At 41.7% G+C, this 18844-nt stretch overlaps 1 protein-coding gene and 1 long non-coding RNA gene across 2 annotated transcripts; one reads left to right on the top strand and one right to left on the bottom strand.

Annotated features, from left to right (window-relative positions):
* Positions 1–3920: 3920 nt before the first annotated feature.
* On the top strand, positions 3921–17455 carry LOC148357230 (E3 ubiquitin-protein ligase TRIM39-like). The gene is made up of 9 exons (XM_088347013.1): positions 3921–4066; positions 7573–7788; positions 9189–9556; positions 12273–12368; positions 12433–12666; positions 13175–13322; positions 15479–15505; positions 15569–15744; positions 16974–17455. The coding sequence occupies exons 1-9, from the start codon at positions 3985–3987 to the stop codon at positions 17400–17402; spliced, it is 1776 nt and encodes a 591-aa protein (XP_088203139.1). The 5' UTR covers positions 3921–3984; the 3' UTR covers positions 17403–17455.
* Positions 9202–9946, bottom strand: LOC148357231 (uncharacterized). Its single transcript, XR_015851983.1, has 3 exons — positions 9851–9946; positions 9640–9754; positions 9202–9494 (listed from the first exon to the last, which is right to left on the bottom strand). It is a non-coding gene; the product is annotated as an uncharacterized LOC148357231 (long non-coding RNA).
* Positions 17456–18844: the final 1389 nt, after the last annotated feature.

The following is an 18844-nucleotide window of genomic DNA, read 5'->3' as shown; positions in this document are numbered from 1 at the left end:
TCCAGCACCCCTACTCCCACCTGCTTCCCTTCCTGTTTGCTCAGTTACAATTGGCTGAGAGGACAACATTGCACTCCAAGAAAAATGCTGGCTTACTGGAGTGGATATTTTCTCCTGCAGACTGAGCATGAAGTCATCAAAAACAAACATACTATTTTAGTCCATCTTGCAATATGGCATCTTTTGTTGTCACACTGCTAATACAGTATTAGCTATCATAAACTAATCTTTTCCCTTCAAGTTTTCTTTTGCAAAGTTGGTTTCTTTGCCCAGGTTACTCATATTTGATTTCAACCCAGAAGATCATTGGGTGCTCTCTGCCCAGTTTGGAGCCAGCTTGCGATACTGCAGCAGAGCCGTCAACATTATTCCGGCCACCACCTCTTTCACCTGTTGCCCTCTGGTAGACACTCACAGTTCACGAATCCCAACCGCTTTGGTCGTTGGGGCACCAATGAGGATGAAACTCTGGACATCCTTCTCCACTGTTGACGTCCCTGGGCTGTTCTTGGGTCATGACAAAGTTGGCACAAGGCCATTCCTTTATGTTGTTGCCCAGTTCTTTTTCAGTCTCCCTCTCCTCCTACCCCATTGAACTGTTCCCTGAAGAACTGTCTTGGTCAGTCCTGATGATCTTGTGACGTGATCATGCCACCGAAGTTTCCGTCGGCACACAGTTGACAGTTCACAGTTCTTTGTGGGGTCCAATGTGCCCTCTGATGTTGATTTGCAAGTCAATTTAAGTCAAATCATGTTTATTTGCACCCTTTCCTTTGTCACATGGGCTGAGTAGCTGATGCCTAAAAGTTTCCTGAAGCATCACATCTCCACAGCCTGGATTTTCTTTTCCAGTTTTGCTGTGTGAGTCCATGTCTCACAAGCGTAGAGGGAGATGGAAGTCACCAGTGCTTGCATGAGTCTGATCGTTTATTTTACTGCTATGTTTTTGCCCCGTCAGATGGATTTAAGTCTGGCAAGTGCGGCAGTGGTTTGAGCTAACCTGGCCATGATTTCTGGTTCTGACCGCTTTGCTGATATGACAGCTCCAACATATTTACATTTGATTCCCTCTTCGAACTCCAAGCATTGGTCTTCGATCCATTTCTCTTCTGCTTCTCTCAAGCTTTTTCTTGTTGGCCGCTTTACACTTGGCTGCTCCTACAGGGCTGTTTCTTTTCTTCCTTAGTTCTCGCCTCGCATCGCACTGTTGGAGAATTTCGTGAGCAACGGCGGTGTTTTCCTACAATTTAATTTGCTGCTACAGTCATCGTCTCTAAGAACTTGGTTGTCAGGGTTTCGACGTCTTCGTTTAAGATGAGCGAAGGAGAAAATTTCCCGCCGAAAAGGCAAGAAGCTCTCAGTGGATCTTTCAGTCGCTTAAGGTCGTGATCGCTTCCCACATCGGCTACTGGATATGTGCGCGTGCTTGCTGTCTTGATTCCACTTTTGAAGCGTTGTGTAATCATGATGTACTCAACCTGACAGTGATGGATTCCATCCGGATGGTGCCATGTCTATTTTCTGGAGTTCTTGTGGTTGCCAAGAGTGTTTGCCAGCACCAAGTTGAAGCTAGCTAGTTTAAGAAGCCGTTGTCCTCTTATTCATTTGTAGGTTAGAGCTTGTTCCACATGTTTTCCCTACGAGCATTCACACCAATTTGGGCGATACAGTCGTCTTGGAGGATGATATCTTTCTTTGGTGCTTTGTCTACTATATCTTGAACCTGGGCATAAAACCCTCAGTGGTCTAAGGTTGGTGCATATGTAACGGAACACAGGTGGATGGTCTAGCTCCAGCTTGTGTTACACATTTGTTTTATATATATATTTTTTTTCCTTTTGGTTTTGTTGTTCTTTTACCTAATCTGCAAAATAGATGGTAAATGTCAGTCTCACACGACACCATTTACTGGTTGCCGTTAAGAGTGATTTATTGAACAAGTCTCATTCAATCACGTGATATCCCTTTTAACATATAAATACAAAATAACATTTTCATCAATTGGTACTTTTCAAGAATCATTTAACAAAAACACCATAATTGTACCTTCCAAAACAACTCACTTTGTGTTATATGGTAACCAAATATACATATTAACATCACAGTACACTCTTAACCCAGCCCCGCATTACGTAGCATACCTCACTCTGTTGCTTATGCTAACGGACAACTCACTCGTACTATTTCACTTTTTGTAAACTACAGACATCACAAAACAACCTTTACAAACATATTTTCACATATTATCATCCTCACAGTAAGTGTGTTACCAGTCTAAACATCACCTACGAAATAGATGGTAAATGTCAGTCTCACACGACACCATTTACTTGTTGCCATTAAGAGTGATTTATTGAACAAGTCTCATTAAATCACGTGAGACTTGCCCCAAAACACCCTTCTCTGACCTATGAGACTATGTCATCTAGTGGTGATATACCGGTACTTCACTTTTTCTGCTTTACAAATCAACACCAAAATCCCAAAATATAACATTTTAACTAGTCAGCAACCCTTGTTGCGCCACACATAGGCCTGGATGACTGTGATAATAAACCATGAGGCACTGCGGCGTATTTTGATAAACCTGTTTGAGATTGGGCAACATCCTAATACAGAGGCCTTGGTGTTTTTGTGTACTAATAATCCCAAACCATACATGTGCTTTTTGTCATTTCTGATGTTTTTCTTTCTTGTCTCACATAGACGCAAAATGTCCAAAGAATGTGTTTTCATTCCGTAGGTAAGTTATTTCAACTCTCCTTGTTGGTTCAAGGTGCGGACGTTCCATGTGGCAGGGGTAAAGGTGTTCTTACCACGCAATCTAGATGTCTTTCTATCAGGCACAGAATTCTCACCTCCGACCTGGTAGTAAGCGGAAGACATGGTCCATTTTGACCTGGGTGACGACCGAGCCGGTATCAAGAGTAAGTTGTTGTTGTCCATCATGTAGTATGTCTTGGGCAAGTACAGCCTGGCGGCGCCAATCCCAGACCGTTTTTTGGAGTTGGGATTTGCTCCCCCACATGTAACAGATAGCACTGGTTTCCATGGTTTCCAGTAGCAGAAGAATCCCCCTGATCTTACTATGCGTACATAAGCAACTGGTAGGGACTACACGTCCCTTAAAACAAGGACAAACAAAGCTCAGAGACAGTTCTTTCCCCTAGGCCATCACCACCCTAAACAAGCGCGCAGAACTGTAGAAATATATGTCTTCCAAATTACTTTGGAATTTTGGTTGCTGTTGATGTTATTGCACTTCTTTTCATTGCACTATTGTTATGAATCACTATTTTTTATTGTACTATTATTATAACTACGGCCAATCTCTAAGCACTATGTTGTACGAATTTTTACCGATTTATTCTCTGGGGGCGGCAGTAGCTCAGGAGGTAGAGCGCTCGTCTTGGGATCAAGGGATCCCAGTTTGAATCCCGGCTCGTCTGTGTTACATGTCGAAGTGTCCTTGGGTAAGACACTGAACCCCTAATACCCCCAATAAGCAGGTTAGCGCCTTACATGGCTGCAAGGCCGCTATTGGGAAATGTGGAGCACATTGTAAAGCGCTTTGGGAAGTAATTGACTTGAAAAGCGCTATATAAATGCAGATCATTTCATTTCATTTCATTCTTACAGCCTTTAATCCTATTTTCTTTCTAAGGGGACAGTGTGTAATATTTTGTGCATCCGAGTGGTACAAAAAGCTTTTATTCAGTAAACAAAATCAAAAAAGTATTTATTTGAATACTTTTTCATCCATCCATCCATGGTTCCGTCCGTCAAAACGCAAACTAAAGCAACACATACTCAGAAAATAGGCATTTCTGTAAAAGCAAAAAAATGCCATGACTGTCAAGTTCCTGAATGCACCACATGATTGGAAAGTGAAATCATGTGACAAGACGAAACAATGCTCAGTGTTAAGCAGAACAACAACATTCCTCCCTGTCTTAGTTTTCAGGTGAGTCACAGGCCGAATACATGAAGCATTGGACCTTGATCGGGCACGATTCTTCCGATTGTTGCAATACCAAGGGGCAGACGTGTGTGCAAGATCATTGCGGTAAGTGAAAATATTTTTTTCTGTCCAATATGAAAAAATAATGCTTTTGACAAGTCTTACAAGGGAGTCTTTCAGTAGACAAACATTGAGAAGAAGTTGTCTATGTGTTACGGAGGTTAAAAAACCTTACATTTAAAAAATACTGTAAAACCCATGATGGAGCAAAAGATTATGTGTGTGTGTGTGTGTGTTCTCCAGTGGCTGAGTAGAGTTGGGGGTAGTAGGAGGAGATGGGTCCGGGCTTACTCACCACGGCTCTGGAAGACCGGGGCAGAAGAGAAGGCAGAAGGGTCAAACAGTTCTAGGTTCAGAGTCAGACGCGCAGACAATCCGGTTCCGGGAGTAGGTTTTGCAGACGATTTGAAAAAGGTAGGCTGTAAGGCATGGCTTTAAATACAGAGGTTGATTGGCAGGGAATTCAAAACAGCTGGTAGTGAACGAGAACAGACTGGTGGAACAAAACAGCGTGCAGTGACAGAGTAGGGAGATGATTGGTGCTGGTTACCTGTAGAGCGAGAGCTCATGACAGATTGGTCCAAACAATATCATCTTAGTCAGGGCTGGAAGCTGACAGACAATTTGGAATTATTTTGTAAGTATTGATGGACAAAATTTAATTAATGAATCAGACATTATTAAAGCCTTCATTGGGCCCTAAGCAAAATAAGATTCAAGGGCCCCCTATTACTTGATAATTTGTATACCTACTGGAGCTCATTTTATGTTCTATTCTGTCATTACCATACACATAAAATACTAGATGTGAAATGTTTCTGTTGTGGCTGGATTTTAATCCACAGTAAATCGGGCCAGTGAAACAACAGATTTGTAGATTTGCAAAAAAAAAAAAAAAAAAAAATTGTTTTGGCAAAGTGAGAAACTTCCCCTACCGGCCACACAGGAATACATACATACAACCTCCATGGCATGTTTTACCTAATGTATATAATCTAAAATGGTAAAAGACTAAAAATTCAACTACGGTACAAGAGCAGCCAGGAAATTATTTAGTCTAAATATTCAAAGTGCTATAGTACAAAGTGGGATACTAAACGTCATCTAGGCCATCTAAAAGTAACAAAATAAACCAATTATGTACTACAAACATAATCTGCTTTAGTATTTGTGTTTTAAACGAACGGCAACAACAAATCAACAAAGGTACTGAATATAAACCCAAACAAACACTTAAGTATATTTGATAGAAAAGTATATATTAAGAAACATCACACGAAATAAATATACACTGTATACTGTATACAGCATTTAATTATAGTAGTAGTAATGTTTATTGAAAGTATTGTTAGATACATTAATCAAAACATGACACAAAACTAATGCTGAGAGTGAGCATGGCCAAATTTGGTCACCTTACGCCCCCTCCCCTAAGAAAATTTGAAAAATCTATCTCTGCCAACCTTTGCTTAAAAGTTTGCACCGAATTTGCACTAACAACCCGGTCAGGCAAAAAAAAAAATCAAAATTTTTGGTATCCTGAAAGAAATAAAGTTTCCATGCAAGTTGCTGGTAGGTCTAGGCACCTGTAACTTATATCTGTGGCCACGTAAACAATCAACACGACAGAACTCAAAAAATTGATCTAAGGGCACATTGATCATTCCATGTCGTACTTTGAACACAAAAATTAAATCAAATTGAATTCTGCGGAGTTCCAAAAAGTCCAAGTTCAGCCTTTGTAGTCTTTCCGCATATGACAAATTGTGCATCCCAGGTATCCGCTTCGTATACCGACGTTGAACTCCTTCCAGTAGGTTGATGTCTTTGAGTAAGTAAGGGTTCCACACAACGCTATTGTATCTAACATACACGCAAAACATTTGAACAAAGAATGCTGGTTTCTTGTTGTAAAAATTTCTGTAAATGTTTGATGCTGCGTTATTGGCTTTGTTGGTAATTTTGGCGATATGCGTGATAAACTTTAGGTTTGAAGTAAGAGTGACACCCAGATCCTTATGTTCAGTAACAACATGCAAATCATGATAATGCTATACAGCGGAACAGAACCATGAAAAAACGACTGTGCTAAGCATTTATTAGATGACAGTTGCAGTTGCCACTGTTGGGCCCAAAGAAAAACTGATTTAATGTCATTTTGAAGGGAATCAATTGTTCCTGCAACCTGGGTTTTCGGTAAGAAAGCCGACAGTTTAGCATTATCGGCAAAATTGAGATTTCACTACTTTGAATGACCTCGGGTAGGTCGTTCACAAAGTAGTACTGAGCCCTGTGGTACCCCACTACAAACTTCCGACCACGCTGAAAGAACATCGTCAATTTTTACGCATTGTTTACGATATGACAAGTATGCAGTTATCCATTCAAGCTGTTTTCCACTAATACCATAACATTTCAGTTTTTGTAAAAGCTTGACATGAGACACTTTTTTTTAAGTTAACCGCTCTTGCGGGCTCCCTGGGGGTCGTGGACTCCTAAGCAGCTGTTTAGTTCACGTATACAGTACCTCGAGCTCTGATCTTAGTAAAACGTTTCCCTTACCTCCATTAGAATCCATTTAAATCATTGTTTTATTTCCATGAGAATCAAGACTCATGTAGGCGTGTCAAGAATTTCACAACATGAGAGAACAAACACTCGTTTTAGGTGGAGTCTACATTCATGTCAATCGAGTAAAATGTCAATCCAAACATGTTTCAGTTCTTATTTTAGCTTTTTAAAGTCCAATAACAGGATTCCAATATGTGGACACGTACGTATTGCTTAGAGACAGGAATTTCCCCAATATGCCATATTTTAACATTGTTTTGGTCGATTCTGCAGTCAATTTATTACTTTATCTGACCCTGCATCAATTCTGAATTACCCAAAATGTGAACATTATGTGAGAGTAGCACACTTGAAAAGCCTTACAAGAAAGCAGTGCTGGGCCGTGTGGGGCCGCAAGACCTTCTATGCTGGCTTTAAAAATATCTGAATCATGTGATGTTAATTAGATTTTTCCCATTAATGCTCATAAAATAATTCCTGTTGGCTGCGCTGCTTTCATGTGTTCTTTCATATTTAAGAATTCAACCAATCATTTCAGCCAGTTGTTGCCCAGCTCAGATATCTGCTTCTAGGAAGCAGAAGCAGATCTGCAGGCCTTTGTGAGACCTTACAAGTGACAATGATGGCCACATGAACGTCTTCTTGCAGGCGTCACATAGGGGGCAGTAATGCACCAAAGTGATCGCGCCGACAACCAACATGTAAATACATTGTTGCGTTGATTAAAGTGAGCAAGCCTTTCGCAAGCAGGAAAAAATTGTTTTCATCACTATTAGCCCACAAGCGGTACTAGATATTATGTTCTCGAGTAATTATCTTTTTTTTTTAAATGAAAATGTTTACCTAAAGTTGCTGCGTGACTGTATACCAGGGTTTAAATTGTAAACAGAAATTTGAGCAAGTTAATGTGTTTGTGCCCCTCCCCCCCTATCAAACTGAATGCTGTCCATGTAAATGACAGAAAGTGTTTTTTGTTGCAGAAATGGCCACCACAGGCAACAGCCAGGCACAAAAGCAACTGGAGTGCTCCTTGTGTGAGCAGGTGCTAAATGACCCAGTAACCACACCTTGCGGTCACAACTTCTGCCAGGCTTGCCTCCAACGCCGATGGGATGGCGACGAGGCCTGCAGCTGTCCTACCTGCAACAAGGCCTTCTCCAGCCGGCCTGAAATCAGTGTCAACGCTGCTTTTAAAGGTATTCCCCAATTCTTAGATATGCAAATATGTGAGGAAATAGTGCATTATTTTTGCATGAAATCCATATATATATATATATATATATATATATATATATATATATATATACTGTATATATATATATATATATACTGTATATATATATATATATATATTACATCTGTATATTTCACTAATATTTGAAGATAATGCATTTTTAAGACAGTCATGGTCATCCTGAGCTGTGACGTCATTGGAGAAACACCAACACTCTAGCAAGACAGTTGCCATATGTTTTTACATCTTAAAAGTTGAATAGTTTACAAGTGTTTTAAACAAAGTTTTCATAATTTTTTGTGCAGAATGATTAGGCGTTGTGTCACAGGTGGATGCAACAAAGGTACAATAAAAGGCCAAGCAGCCAAAAAACGCTAAGTGGCAATCACCTACCAAAAGGAGGCGAAGGCAAACTAGGAACGCACGCTGTAACGACGACGGGTAAACTTACACCACGCAGCTTTTGGAGGTAAAAACACAAAACTGGGACCAGACAGTAACAAGGCCCCAAGCAAACAAGCAAGCAAAATTCCAATTCCTCTAAGCAGAAACAAGCGGTATGCACTCGCTGTTCACCACAATTGGTGTCTGTTTCGGAGCTGCCTCACATGTTGTGTTAATGCAGTTGTTTTCAACTAGTGGGGTACCTTGAGGTTCCGTCACATAGAGCGGGTGGCGCATTTGAGATTGGTGAACTTTTTCCCAGAATCAAGTGAAATTGCACCTCCACTACACTTGGGAAGCAGTGGCACTTTCTTGACAGAGTGCTTTGTTTACTTTCCGCCTATATATAGCATATAGCACAGAATATGAGCATTGAGTTGTGTAGAGAAGATTTGGAACAGACCTTCAAATGACCCTATGAAAAAATATTTAACCTAGATGAGGAGACAGGTAAGGAGAGACTGGGTAAAGAGGAAAAAAAAGTCTCCTCCCGAGGAAGTATGACGTAGCCGTTCATTGCGACCACGGTAGTGGAGACGAGGAAAGACCAAATTGCCTGCAATGTTAAAAAGTATGAAGACAAGCTGTGACTTTAAGAAATTACACTCCAAACACGCTGATAAGACACTTTTTTTTCTTGTTTTTTTTTGTGGGGCGCGAAAGGATTTCTACTTCCAAGGCGTGACAGAAAATAATTGAATCACTGTGTTAATGGGATTTGCCATTCTCAAACTGTTGTGTTCTTTCAATAACGTCACAGCTCTGCAGCAAACCAGCCAGATGGGTGAACTTTCAAAATTTCTCAAGTCACCCGGCATGTGGAATATTTTACAACATATTTGCATGTTCCTAGTGAGGACCAGTACATGATCTGTACCTAATTGGAAAAAAAAATTCTGTTTGGGAATACCTTTAAAGAACTGGCTGACACCTTCAGGAAGATGACGCTGGGTCGCTCCTCCTCGCCTCCGGCCCAAAACGGTGAGGTGGTGTGCGACGTTTGCGCCGCGGCATCCCTGCAAGTGCGGGCCCTCAAGTCTTGCTTGGTGTGCCTCACCTCGTACTGCGAAGCCCACCTGGAGGCCCACCGCAGCGTGACCACCTTGATGATGCACAGATTGATGGAGCCAGCATCCGACTTGCGGGAGCGTCTTTGCGCACAGCACGACCAACTCCTGGAGATGTTCTGTCGGGACGAGCAGCGGTGCGTGTGCCGCTTCTGCACTGAAAGCCAGCACAAAGACCACCACGTTGTCCACATCAACGAGGAAAGCGATGAGAGAAAGGTGATGCCTGTCTCTCACCGCTGTGACAAACACACGTTTATAGAATTGCATTTGGGTCAAATGTTTTGTACCAAAACCCCTACCAAAAACATGGCCCGGAGAGGGATGGGCGCCGCCAGGCTGTACTTGCCCGAGACACGCGACAGGAAGTCCGGCTCCTTAGCGCTGTCGAGCGGCTCACTGGCGTTTTTCCAAAAACTTTTGCACATTGAAAAAGATTAAGGAAAGTATATATTTATTTATAATGTTTTTTTATAGGAAGATAAACATGACACAAACACGTTTAACGTTTACCAGTGCTGTAAATGTGTGAAATATTACATTTCAACGAGGAGCTGGTCCGAGTCCACAGACTATAAACTGAACTTCAAGGCATTGCTCCTCGGCTTTACTCTCTCTCTTTACTGTCTCGTGTCGCTGTGTGGCCAAGATTCGCCCCTTTTAAAGGGGAAGCGTCACCAGCAAGGCAGGCCGCTGTTTTCAGCAAATCGGCCATTGACCCCAAAGTTATAAAGATAAATTTAACTGAGGAGACAGAGGGTTCAAAGTTTCGTGGACCAAATGATTTGCATTCATTGCCAATGTGGATGGATTGCCTGAATGATTGCTCTGTAGAAAGAAGTTATCAAATACTGAAAAGAGTAATATGGAAACATACCCGTCTACCTGTACGTTTTTGCCGAACAAAGTACGTTTCTTATGCATTTTAAAACGTGTATGACGTACAAGAAAATCTGTACGGAAAAACGCAAATTTGTCAATTATGGGTACTATCCAGTATACACCGACTATCACGAAACGGCAAATCAATCAAGTCAAACGAGTTTGAGTAGTGTAGAGAAAGGAATTCCGTCTCTTTTAGGGAACCGGCTTTTTCGGCTCAACTCATTAAAGAGTTGAGCCGAAACTCTCAAACGGCTCACTTGCTTTGATGCATTATATTATGAATTATTATGTTGTATAAAGAAGTTAAGAAAAAAATTGAAGTATAAAAAGAGAAAATGAAAAAAGACAGGTTTGTGGTTATCTCTTTAATCAGCATATTACCAACAATAATTTAATGCAGAAAATTAATTAATAATTTGAATATGAAAATGTATTATTCTACTTAATTATATTTGCACGTATTTTTTCCTTCTACAGTGAACGTCCAAGCTATTTAATTGTTTAACTTTTTTTATAATAAACCTCATTTATGTCGAGCAACTCAGTATCTCTCAACAAAATGTTAATTAACAATATATATGATATAACGAAACACATGTACAATATAACATGTTAAACTACATAAATAAACACGTTTGGAAAAAAAACTATGGTGTAAGATTATTTTGTATGGGAAAATACGACAGTTTGTAAGGGCATGGAGCCGTGGAGGTTGACAGGTATGTGGAAAGAACTTTCCAAGGAGAGCATGCCACATTTGTGGCAGAGTACCCAGTTGGAAGTAAGAGAAAAAGTCTATTTGCATCACTTCTGGAAAAATAGATTTAAAAACTGGATTGCTTCTCCAAACTACATTAATGTCACGAGTTTTGTTGCAATCCAGAAGATAACAAAGTAAGAAAAAACGTTCACAGATGGTGACTCCATAAAGGAGTCATTCACTAAGATATTAAAACTCCGATTTTTAGACCGCAAGAAAAAAAGTGAAATATTGCAGAAAATTAAAGCCTTTCCACTAAGACAGTGAAGGAAAAGGCGGTTAAAATGGCAAGTGACATCACCTAACAGCCAATCAAGGACATTCAGAATACTCAATTGCCTGTAATGAGTCTTGTGAAGTGATGTATTTCTTTATTGCATCTCTTTAATTTAGTCAAAGCAATGAAACATACTGTTATTCATTAATAGTGTAATAAAGTTAAACTAGAGGCGGTATCCTACAATAGAGTAGACAAGTGGTGCATTATTCTCTACAAGGTGCGCTGCATCCAACTTACTCCTTTTGATAGTAGGCTAACATAACTAATATAAATACATACAGCATGCGTTACATTTACATGGTTTATAAAGGGTTGTTGATTTTTGGCAGCTTCGGATAAATTTGTTTTTTGTTTCTTTTAGTCCAGTATGGCTCTTTCAAAATTTTGGGTTGCCTACCCTTGGTATAGTGCAACTGAAAACGAATGCTGAAAAGCATGAGGAAGAATACAAACTATGGAGCCTCAAAGTGACCAAACGGAACCATTTTTATTGTAGTTTTTCTGCCAAATCTTTTGTAAGTTTTTTTTTGTTTTCCTAAGGGTACCCGTAGCTGTAAGATGGCAGATGATTATGTCAGCTCCCTCTAAGTGAGGCTCATGTTGTGTAAAATAATAAACAGTCCATCGACAGTGTACATTTTTATTGCAGTTCATGTATTTTTGCTTATTATTTTAATTTATTAATGAATATTGTTTACAACTAAATAGCACTGTCCCTTTTTGATTTTTTAAATATTTATGCATTATATTTTGACATTAAGGGCATGTACGTTTAAGCCTAATGTATCATTGGACATAAGAGTGTGGAATTCTTTTAAGTGCCCACAATGACACTTTCTTCTAAAAAGAAAAAAAAATGAAACCGGGGCTGAAATTCGGGTCTGACTCAGGTTGGACTTAAAATTGTATTTCTACGAAGAAATAACTTCCAATTTCTTTCATTGTCTCCATTCAAATATCAATATTTGTGTCCTAAAATATAACTAAACATAATCCTGAATCCATTCCAGGTCAAAATGAAGACAACACAGGCTGATTTTGAACAAAAGATCCAGGAGCGCCAGAACAAAGTGGAAGAAATCCAAAATGCAGTACAACTTAGCAAAGTGCGTTCTAACCCCAGAAAATGTCCCCATCTTGACCATTCCTGACGCTATCCTCTTTAACAAGATGGAGACGGCAAATCAGTGCCAGAAGAACCAGGAGCTATTCTCCCGCCTGATAGCTTTGATTGAGGAACGAAAAGCAGCGCTGGATACCGAGGTAGAGCAGAGTCAAAGAGCATCCGAGCAGCGATGCGACGGGCTGATGGACGAACTCCACCGGGAGATTTCTGAGCTTCGGTCCAGGAATGTAGAGCTGGCAAAGCTGATTGACACGGACGATCATCTGCACCTCCTCCAGGTAATGATGCATAAAATAAAGCCTTTTGAATCAATGAGACATTGGCCTAACTGTTCCATCCAGAGCAGGGATGTAAAAGTCAGTTTGGCTCTGAGGCCAGATCCAGAATTTCTGTACAGAGGTGGGCCGGATCAGTGAACGAAATTCAACTCCAAATGTTTAGCCTTGTTTTTCAGTATTATCCTTTATCATTCAGCTTACATTAATCACGTACCCTAAATAATATAATCATGGATGTCAACGGATCTTTTCTAAATACAACACATGTATTCACAAACAATAGTAAAGAAAGATTTTCATGTTTAACACTAAATGTTTCAACTGTTTATTATAACAGTAGAGTAAATGCAGTTTTACACCTAAACCAACTCACCACGCCATACAAACTCAACACTGCCCTCATGCTTATGGAGGATTTGATTTAACTTTTTTCCAAAAAATATCATAACTTTTAATATAAATGACCTGGTAGTCTGACTTTTGAAATCTACAAGTTCATGTGTGACAGAGATTTTCCACACTGACCTCACCCTCTCCAATGAGAGAGTGGGCCGAGATCATTGTGCACACTGAGAACGGCCTGGGGGCATCGAGGAGGGCCCTGTCCCAAATGGTCGCCGGCCTGAAGAGTGAACTTGATGGCCTGAAGATTGACGGTAAGTTACTTGCACCTCTTAGCTTTTTGACTTTAAAACTGATTTACCATAAATTCAAAATACAAGCGGTTAGACTCTTCCCCTACATTTTAAACTCGGCAGCTTTAGATACAGTGTGGCTTGTTCTTTTTTTTTCATGGGCCTGATGTTCGCCAGGGTGACGCCGGCGACCTCCTATGCGTGCCTGGCCCTTCTGGGGATTTCCCTAGCTGCGGCCCCGTTGGGGCCCAGCGTCTAAGCTGCCCGCCCCGTCTGACGATGCCTAGCGCCTGGTTCAGAACCAGGGGTATCTCACTATTTAACTAAAACTAAGCATGGCAGTTTCTGCCAAGTGCTCTGAATGTCAAAGTGAAAAAAAATCAATGAAGCGCAGGTAAACAACGAGAGTAACTATAACTCCCTTTGGTAGCAGATTGCCTTATAATCGAATTAGTGACACGCATGAATGGATGAACGAGATTACCACTGTCCCTATGAAATAAGGTCGCGGTGTCCAAGAAAACGCATTGTGCCACGATTAAGACTCCTTTGCGGACTGTGTCTGCAGCTGTTAATCTCAATCAATTGGCAAATTAGTCAATAATAATTGAATTCGCATTATCATATCTGCACAAATACGACAAAAATCATTACCAGTGGTACCACTTCTTTCAAATTTGATTTGTTCTGGGAATAACTTTGTAACCTGAAACATCTGTAAGTAGAGACACATTTTTAAGCCCCGCAAAAGTATGATATGTTTTTAAATAAATCATAAAACCAATACATATTAAAATTACATTACTGCACAATAAACAAAAAACAAGAGGCACATAATGTAAAAACACAAATAATAAAGGAAATTCATTTACCTTTTTGCCTCCGGTTTCTTGAAAAACTGTACAATCACGTCTGCTTATGCTGGCTTCTGACAATCCGTCCGAAATGCGCGAGGCAGACATCATAATGAGTGATAGCCCGACTTGTCAACACTTTTTCTGGGTGATTCCTTTCCACAAAATTCTGAGACTTCATGGAATTTTGCCAAAATGTCTTTAATTTGGGTTGATGGAATGATAATTGCATGCTTCTCCTCCTGCACAGCAGTGTGTGTTTTCATTCCTTTCTTTTATCTCTTGCTTTGCTTCGATGGCCAGAAAAAAGTATCTTCTCTTCTTTTCTCCTCATCCACTTTCTGGCATGTCTTTCGCGGGGTCCATTGTGAATGATAGCTATTCGTAGCAGTACCATACAGTAGACTGTTTACAGAGTGGGAAGGGGGAACGAAGATCATGCCGTACTTTACTTTACTGTATTTTTGTATCCTGAAAAGCCTTTGTAACTAGAGACAATATTTTACCATTGAGGTAATTTGTGACCTGAAACTTTTGTATGTAGAGACATTTGTAAGTTGAGGTACCACTGTACGATGCCTGGAATCTTTCTAACAATGTCACGGTTGCCCATTGTCCCCAATTGGCCCCGGCTCGTTGACTGATTGGCTTCCCTCCTATTTAAGCTCAGTGCTCTCACTCACCCTTTGTCACTCCGTCAACAAACCTCTGCACCTGCAAGACGTGTGTTTTGACTCTGTCCAGTATCCTGCTTGTGTATCCTGTCCGGTATCGATCCCGTCTATATCGCCCTGTTTGATATCTGACTCCAGTCTCCAGTGTTTGGTATCGATCCCGTCTGTCTCGTCCTGTCTGATATCTGTCTCCAGTCTCCTATATCTGATATCAATCCTGTCTGTCCCATCTTGTCCGGTATCGACCCCATCTGCTCGTGTAACTGGTATCGATCTCATTGGCCTCTCGCTTCCTGTTGTTCCATGCCAGACTTCTGCCTTACTTCTTCCGTCCAGTGATCGCCGAATCACCAACGTTTGTGTTAACGTGCATGACTGCCCCATTCCCGTAAAATGAAGCTTGTGTGAGAAATGTTACGCATCTGGGTCCTCCTCCTGTTCTGGTTCTGACAAACAACTTGTATTAGCTGATTGAAAATGATAGTGTGGCAGTGGGTGACTGATTCTCTGTATATTTTTTTGAATACAATGTGAACGTTTTTGGGCCGATAGAAAATTGAGATTTGTTCTTAAATTTCAGCATGTGGCTTTCAATCTGGTGCGCTCTGTTGTTCAGAATTTACGGTAATATTTTTCTCCTTGCCAACAGAAATGAAGACCATGCAGAGTTATGCAGGTAACGCCTTCATTGCTGAACTCATCTGCGCCAGCATTCAAAATAACACCCTGGTTCTGGCAGTGGACGTGGAGCTGGACCCAGACACGGCACACCCCAATATTTCCCTGTCCGACAACGGAAAGCAGGCGGGCCGCGCCGAACTGATGCGAGCAGTGCCCGACAACCCTGAACGCTTTGACCCAGTCATCTGCGTCTTGGCCAAGAGAGGATTCTTATCCGGAAGGTTTTATTTCCAGGTCATGTTCCTTGCTGAGCCACTAAACTTTTTTTTTCTTCTAAGTTTACATTTACCCTCTATGTAGTGCATTAAGCATCGCATAGTACAAGCATTGAGCATGAAGTGTGTAGCAGACCCTCAAGTGACCCCATTAAAAATATTTAACACATATGCGGGGACAGGCAAAGAGAGACAGGGTAAAGAGACAAACAAAAACCTCTTCCCGAAAGCTCAGACAAGGAAGTTGGTCAAAGCGCATGTAGTACTTTACTGCGACCACAGAGGGAGACGAGCAAAGACCGTTGTATTTGTTAGGTTAAAAATGTTGGCAGCGGACAGCACAAAGCCAAATGAATAAAGCGGTCACTTCAGAGCATTCCAACCCAATCACGTTGATGACACGTAGACTTGGCATGGACAGAGGTGACGTGTCACCACAGAGATTAAGCAATCGTTGTTTCCTCCAGATCGATCAAATTTTTTGTATTTGTAAGTTATAATGTATGTATAATTTTATGACCCAGTAACACCATTATTATAGTGATAGTTAAAATTATGTTCCTTTGGACACTGGCAGTTTAGTTTATCAGGCAGTTTAGATAATCTAGTACTCCAATAGGAACAGAAATAAGGACAGGAAAAAGAAAAGGTCTCGTGGGACAAAGTGTGAGTCTTTTTGGGGCTCCTTCTTTTTGGTAGAGTCTGTGATTGGAAAAAGTTAGGGGTAATCTATTTGTAACAAGGAATTTCCCTTACAATAACAATTGACATTTTAGGCCTGACCCCACCTGAATTTTGGGCTGGTCTTGGGTTCAAGATCTCACCTCTACTCAGCATTGTCTTGCGGGCCACACATAGGCCATGAGTAGAATAGAATAGAATAGAATAGAATAGAATATGCCTTTATTGTCATTGTTACAACATGGGATATGCTAGGGGTAATCTATTTGTAACAAGGAATTTCCCTTACAATAACAATTGACATTTAAGGCCTGACCCCACCTGAATTTTGGGCTGGTCTTGGGTTCAAGATCTCACCTCTACTCAGCATTGTCTTGCGGGCCACATATAGGCCATGAGTAGAATAGAATAGAATAGAATAGAATATGCCTTTATTGTCGTCCGTCGTTGTCATTGTCGGCAGGCGGCAAATCTTCCAGGGAGATCCGGTGGTCTCTGTATATCCCTCGGGATGTAGTGGATATATATAGTAGGTCACATTTGTACTAAATCTTTGTCTCCCACAAGGTGGAGGTTGGGACGAAGACTTTTTGGGATGTAGGAGTGGTCAAGGAGTCCGTAAACAGGAAAGGCTTGATCACCTCCAAGCCGGAGAACGGATTCTGGACCATGCGTCTGAGGGGCGGCGATGAGTACCGCGCTTTGGACTCGCCATCTGTCCTCCTCACTTTCAACATCAAACCGCAAACAGTTGGCGTATTCACCGATTACGAGGGGGGAACCGTATCGTTTTTTGACGTGGATACCCGTTCTCATATCTATACTTTCACCGGGTGTGAGTTCTCTGAGAGAGTTTTCCCGTTTTTTAGCCCCGGAGTTTGTGACGACGGGAGGAACTCAGCTCCGCTGATCATCTCAACTATAAATCTGGACACGCTGGCCAGGCAAGATGGTGATCCTCTTGTTATCAATGGATTGGCATCATTGCAAACATAGAAAAATTGTTTTATTTGTTTTTTTTTCTCTCAATAAAAATGAGTAAAAGTGAAGTGAACCACTTCTTTTAGATGTTCAATACACACTGCGTATAATTTGACCACTAAGCTTTGCTAAGATGCTTAGTGCAACCGAAAATCGGTGCTACAATGCACGAGGAAGAATATAAACAACAGAGACTCAGAGTGACCCAACCGCATCATTCATCTCAGTGGTTCTCAAACAGTACGGTAGGTCTCCCTAGGGAGGGGGGCACAGGCGCGTCTGACTTCGGGGAACTTTTTTGAACTCTTCCAGAATAAAGTACAATTGCACTTCCACTACACCAGGGCGCAGTGGCGTTCTCACAGTGTTTTATTGATTTTATTTGCATAAAGCACAGAGTATAAGCATTGAGTTGTCACGAGGTGGAGTGGAAGGGGGCTGTCACGAGGCGTGGTGGAGTGGAAGGGGTGACCGGACCGGAACGGAGGCAGGAGGCAGGAAGGGAGAACTCAATTGCGTAACGATCCAAAAGTTTTATTTAACAAAATAAAAGTTGTCCAAAACTCTGGGACATGACAACACAAACAGTTGTTTCTTCCAACTCAACTAAACAGGACAAGGCATAACAGAACCGACAATGTTTAAAACTAAAACAGGATAAGGCATAACAGACCGGGGAATGTGTAATGAGCCAGCGCCCGCCAAACCCACAACCCAGCCTTAAGTAGCAGACCAGCAATCAGCTGATCTGCTACAGCTTGAGTTCGGGGGTGCGGCAGACTGGTCGCCACGGCGACCGTGACAGAGCCCCCCCTTTAAGGGACAGCTCCTGATGTCCCCAAAAAAGGAAAAAAAAAAAAAATACTACCTCACGCCCCGGAATGGTTCGACGCTCGGCAGGGTTGGGGGGGTCCGGCAGGCAAACTGGACCGGCGAACACGAGGACAGACTGAAACAGGACCGGCAAACAGGTGAGAGACAGACGGAATCAGGACCGGCAAACAGGCGAGAGACAGACGGAATCAGGACCGGCAAACAGGCGAGAGACAGACGGAATCAGGACCGGCAAACAGGCGAGAGACAGACGGAATCAGACCCGGCAAACAGGCGAGAGACAGACGGAATCAGACCCGGCAAACAGGCGAGAGACAGACGGAATCAGACCCGGCAAACAGGCGAGAGACAGACGGAATCTGACCCGGCAAACAGGCGAGAGACAGACGGAATCAGACCCGGCAAACAGGCGAGAGACGGAATCAAACCCGGCAAAAACAGGTGAGAGACGGAATCAGACCCGGCAAAAACAGGCGAGTGACAGAATCAAAACCGGCAAAAACAGGCGAGAGACAGAATCAAAACCGGCAAAAACAGGCGAGAGACAGAATCAAAACCGGCAAAAACAGGCGAGTCAAAATCAGAACCGGCAAACACGGAGGACAGACCGAATCAGAACCGGC

Source organism: Urocampus carinirostris, chromosome 11 (assembly GCF_059441175.1).
Source record: "Urocampus carinirostris isolate Australia breed hairy pipefish chromosome 11, RoL_Ucar_1.0, whole genome shotgun sequence".
NCBI classification, from domain to species: domain Eukaryota; kingdom Metazoa; phylum Chordata; class Actinopteri; order Syngnathiformes; family Syngnathidae; genus Urocampus; species Urocampus carinirostris.
This window is presented reverse-complemented; position numbering and strand designations above follow the sequence as displayed.